Below are 5,427 nucleotides of genomic sequence, written 5' to 3'. Positions count from 1 at the left end.
GATCGGTGGCGCTGGCAGGGGTGCGCGAGGCAGCTTCGACGATTCCCGTCGTCGTTGGGCGTTGGCCGCCGTCACCAAACCGCCGGCCGCACCACCCCTCTCTGTTAGGCTGGGCCAGGCTCGGGCCTCCACACACTTATACCGATTCCTTCTGGCCCGCAATTAACCTGGGCCGAGAACGGAACTACGGCTCACCTTATAATACAGCCCACCGAAACGAGAACGCGGGGCTCGCCTGCTCGGGCCCAACCAGGACTTCGTCGTTTACTCGCAGGAGTCGCAGTCTTCTCCATCCGGGAAACAAATCCCACCGACCTTGATAGATTGCCTCCTACCCCTCCCCTTCCGTCACCAGCCAGCCAGCTCCGCCCAAATCCCGATCGCGATGAACGCGTCGCAGTTCATGGACAAGCAGATCCTCGGGCTCGCGGCGGCGGGCGCGGCATCGTCGCCTCCCTCCGGTGGCAGCAACGGCGGCGGCCAGCTGTTCGATCTGATGGGCCCCAACCCGCAAGAGGACGACGCGGTGGTGAGCCACGACCTCCACGCGCGCCGCGGCGCCAGTGCCACGGAGGAGGTGATGGTGCCCAGCTACGACTTCCAACCCATCCGCACCGCCGCCGCCGTAGCCCCGGCGGCCCCTGCCCCGGCCGCGGCGAACGCTTGGGGGTCGCTCGACGCCAATGCCTCGTCCCCCAAACTTAAGGTAATAATACTTGGCCACCTTCAGTCCGACACTGCTGTTCATAGATCTATTCGTGGACACTGGTATTTGCTAGCTAGTGTTGGTCTGCTCGGTCGAAGAATTCCGTTACGTCCATAAATCGAATCGCTGTGCTTGCCCTTTTGGCACTATGTGATTCAGATAGAAAAGGGAAAAGTAGGCCTAGTAGTTGTGGTTCCGATGCTTGTGAGAAAGCTGATGCATATCCATGACAGTATGTCATAGGTTTTTGTAGTTACTTTTAGGAATTAGGATGGTTGCAGATGCTGCTCTTGCAATGGCCCTACGTTTGCAACTTGATGCTGATTTATGCTCTTTATGGTCGGCTGATTTATGCCTCATATTGATGTACCTAAATCGGTTGATGTTCAACGAATACACAACATCACTTTAGTGGGGGTGTATATAGCAAACTAAATATGGTCTGCCACCTAACCAAGTTATTCAACTTTGCATTTGTGTGCGTGCTTAAGATGTTCCCCGTGCAATTTGGAAGAAAAATTGTAGTGGCACATGCACATCATGAATCCATGTCCTTTGGCCCAATTCCATGAGCTGCATTTATGGTAACTATGACAAAAGTGTGCATGTGTGTGATAGTTTTAATCATGGGTTAAAGAGATAGTTAGGCAGCAGCAAACAGGTATCTCCAGAACTGCAGGATGGACCATTTGGCCATGTCCTTAATTATTCCACCAATCTTAGTGGGCAGTCCAGCTCCAGCATGTTCCATGTTATATCTGTGCATGCAAAGTTATTACTATGTTTTTCAACATTTTTCTTATGCGCACAGTGGTAGGGTATGCAATACAATTGGCAACTGATTGAGTATAAGAATTAACACAGGCACACAGGGATCTTATGTACCCATTCACCGTATACTTCTCTAGCTGTATGCGATATTAATAACCAATCCAAGACGTTTTTAAATTCTTTAGTTGTTGTGATGCGATGATTGTTATCACTTCATATCACCTCACTGTTTTTCTCTTTCCTTGTGATAATTAATATGCTTAATTTCTTTTACCATGCAAAGAGTGCTGCTATGATGGAGCCTCGTGTGCTGAAGAAAGTTAGTCATGAAGAAGAAAGGAGCAACTTCAATGCAGTCACCATAGCAGATATTGACCGCACCATGAAGAAATATGCTGATAACTTGCTACATGCAATGGAAGGTGTAAGCTCCAGACTTGCACAGCTGGAGGGCAGAACACACCATCTTGAGGACTCTGTTGGCGAGCTGAAGTTAACAGTTGGTAACTACAATGGCAGCACTGATGGAAAACTGAGGCAATTTGAGAACACACTGCGGGAGGTAAGCTTTATTCCAACTCCTCTCTGCAAGTGAATATCTTCCCTTGATTCCCTCCTCTCCTTGTTCTTTCTTTTATTGGTAGATAAAGGATCATGCTTACCGTATCGCAATAAATTGCTTTCTGGTTGGAATAATCAAGATGAGAAAGAACCTGATTTATTATTGAGTATCAATAGTCTTTGTTTTTTCTTTAGCTCATCTATATATGATGTTTGTCTTATTTAATATTTGATCCTATTTTTTAACTGAAGCTTGTCGGCTGATTTTGTATTTTGTATACAAATAGGAATGTGCAGCTCTGAAATCTATTGATTATATACTCCGTCATGTCATAGTGGATTTTATTATTCCTGGTCATTTGTCCAGCTAGGCCACATCTTGTTGATAGTTTGCAGTTTATTTGTCTATTTAAGGACTATATATTTCATAATTGCCTATAATACATAAGTTACCTGACCTAAGTTTCATCGTTAGTTTTCACTTTTGAGTTTCCTTCAGCTCCCTTCATCTAGTGGTTTTACATACCTTCACCTAGTGTGGTGGTAGTTAATCACGAGGAATGTTTTGTACCTTCATATTGTGATGTGATTTTCTGAGACATTGTAGGAAGATTTCTATATTTGGTGCTTATTTGTACTTATTTGCTCCCTGGACACATATTTGTATTAATTTATTTTGTACTATCGCCAGTGTTTCTTGACAGCTAGACTAATTATGTATGCACTTCTCGCAGGTTCAAGCAGGTGTGCAGATTTTGCGTGACAAGCAGGAAATTGTTGAGGCCCAGGTTCAACTTACGAAGCTTCAAGTATCTAAAGCAGAGGATGTTGAGTCAGAAAATGCCAGTGCTGGGCAGGTGGACTCAAGGCAGCAGCTGACTGCGCCCCAGCCAACTGTTCAACCACAACATCAAGCCTATCCTCCTTCCCAACCAACGGGACTGCCTGCCCTTCCTGCTCCAAATGCGCCACCTCCACCAATGGTTCACAACCAACCTCCGCCGCAATTCCAAGGCCATTTACCGCATCCTCAAATGCAATCAGTCGCACCTGCTCCATCTGTGCCGACCATATCGCAGGAATCCTACTATCCCCCATCCACACAGACAACAGAGGCTGCACACCAGCAATATCAAGCACCACCAGCTTCGCAGCTACAAGCACCTCCAGCAGCACCACAGCATTATCAGCACCCGCCTCAGTATGCTCCATATTCTCAACCTCCGCCGCCTTTAAGTGTTAACCCCCAAACTCCAGCCGCACCCTTGCCCCATCAGCCAGAAGAAGCAGCACCTTATGGGCCTCCTGCTCAGAGCTACCCCCCGAATGTCCGCCCGCCGTCCCCTTACATGCCACCACCCAGTGGACCTGTTCCTCCTTTCTATGGGCCAAACCCTGGCATGTACGAGCCTCCATCTGTCAGGCCTAACTCTGGTCCACCTCCGCCCTACAATGCTGGATACAAACAGCAGGGAGGAGGCGGTTTTCCTGAGCAGTACGGATACAACAGTGGGTCTCCGTCTCACGGTGCTAATGCTGGAATGAACCCGCCTTCACCCTTTGCCCCCACTGGCCCCTCCTCCGCTGGAAGTGGCAACTACGGCAAGCTCCCTACAGCTCAAATACTGCCCCAAGCAGCGCCAGTGAGCTCAACCCCGAGTGCCTCGTCCGGCAACAGGGTGGCGGTGGACGACGTGGTGGACAAGGTTTCGACGATGGGGTTCTCGAAGGAGCAAGTGAGGGCGACTGTGCGCAGGCTGACAGAGAACGGTCAGAATGTGGACCTGAACGTGGTGCTCGACAAGCTGATGAACGACACTGATGCGCAGCCTGCCCAGAGAGGCTGGTTCGGGCGATAAAAGCCCAGCTGCTAGCCAGGGCCGTTGATTGCTCGTGGAGCAGCATGTGTATATGATCGATGAGCGAAACAGCTATGGAACCAATTCGTGCATTCACGAGGGATTTCGTATTTGTCGGATTTCTCGTTTTGCTGCAGGAGACCGTACAGTTAGTGTTAGCTCTTTTCTTCACCTGTTAGTGCACTAGTGATTGCTATCCATCGTCTGTGTGACTACTGTGTCTGCAAGTGTTATTGTCGTCAAGTAAGTACTATTGTTGATGACCTGTGAAACTAGCTAATGGCTGCCTTATCTTTCACGCATCTATACGACGGTGACCTCTCTAACCTGTTCGCGTGGGTGGCGATGTGTGATCACATTTGTCACAGAGTTTTGGCTACAGCGACAAATCGTTAGTGTGACGCCCCCGATTTGACCGTACACTAATCATGCATGCAAATGTGTACGATCAAGATCAGGGACTCATAGAAAGATATCACAACACAACTCTAAAACATAAATAAGTCATACAAGCATCATAATACAAGCCAGAGGCCTCGAGGGCTCGAATACAAGTGCTCGATTATAAACGAGTCAGCGGAAGCAATAATATCTGAGTACAGACATAAGTTAAACAAGTTTGCCTTAAGAAGGCTAGCACAAACTGGGATACAGATCGAACGAGGCGCAGGCCTCCTGCCTGGGATCCTCCTAATTACTCCTGGTCGTCGTCAGCGGGCTGCACGTAGTAGTAGGCACCTCCAGTGCCGTAGGTGTCGTCGTCGACGGTGGCGTCTGGCTCCTGGACTCCAACCTCTGGTTGCGACAACCAGGTAGAAAGGAAAGGGGGAAAAGAGGGAGAGAAGCAACCGTGAGTACTCATCCAAAGTACTCGCAAGCAAGGAGCTACACTACATATGCATGGGTATATGTGTAAAGGGGCATATCAGTGGACTGAACTGCAGAATGCCAGAATAAGAGGGGGGTAGCTAGTCCTGTCGAAGACTACGCTTCTGGCAGCCTCCATCTTGCAGCATGTAGAAGAGAGTAGATTAAAGTCCTCCAAGTAGCATCGTATAGCATAATCCTACCCGGCGATCCCCTCCTCGTCGCCCTGTTAGAGAGCGATCACCGGGTTGTATCTGGCACTTGTAAGGGTGTACTTTATTAAGTATCCGGTTCTACTTGTCATAAGGTCAAGGTACAACTCCGGGTCGTCCTTTTACCGAGGGACACGGCTATTCGAATAGATAAACTTCCCTGCAGGGGTGCACCACATAACCCAACACGCTCGATCACATTTGGCCGGACACACTTTTCTGGGTCATGCCCGGCCTCGGAAAATCAACACGTCGCAGCCCCACCTAGGCACAACAGAGAGGTCAGCACGCCGGTCTAAATCCTATGGCGCAGGGGTCTGGGCCCATCGCCCATTGCACACCTGCACGTTGCGAACGCGGCCGGAAGCAGACCTAGCCTAGTGGCGTTCCAGTCCAATCCGGCGCGCGCCACTCAGTCGCTGACGTCACGAACGCTTCGGCTGATACCACG

At 49.4% G+C, this 5,427-nt stretch overlaps 1 protein-coding gene across 1 annotated transcript; it reads left to right on the top strand.

Moving 5' to 3' along the window:
- The first annotated feature begins 250 nt into the window (after nt 1–250).
- Nucleotides 251–4,172, top strand: LOC123180655 (pollen-specific leucine-rich repeat extensin-like protein 2). Its single transcript, XM_044592739.1, has 3 exons — nt 251–706; nt 1,761–2,039; nt 2,773–4,172. Exons 1-3 carry the CDS (start codon nt 386–388, stop codon nt 3,895–3,897), a joined length of 1,725 nt encoding a protein of 574 aa, XP_044448674.1. The 5' UTR covers nt 251–385; the 3' UTR covers nt 3,898–4,172.
- Nucleotides 4,173–5,427: the final 1,255 nt, after the last annotated feature.

Source organism: Triticum aestivum, chromosome 1D, assembly GCF_018294505.1.
Source record: "Triticum aestivum cultivar Chinese Spring chromosome 1D, IWGSC CS RefSeq v2.1, whole genome shotgun sequence".
Lineage (NCBI taxonomy): Eukaryota > Viridiplantae > Streptophyta > Magnoliopsida > Poales > Poaceae > Triticum > Triticum aestivum.
This window is presented reverse-complemented; position numbering and strand designations above follow the sequence as displayed.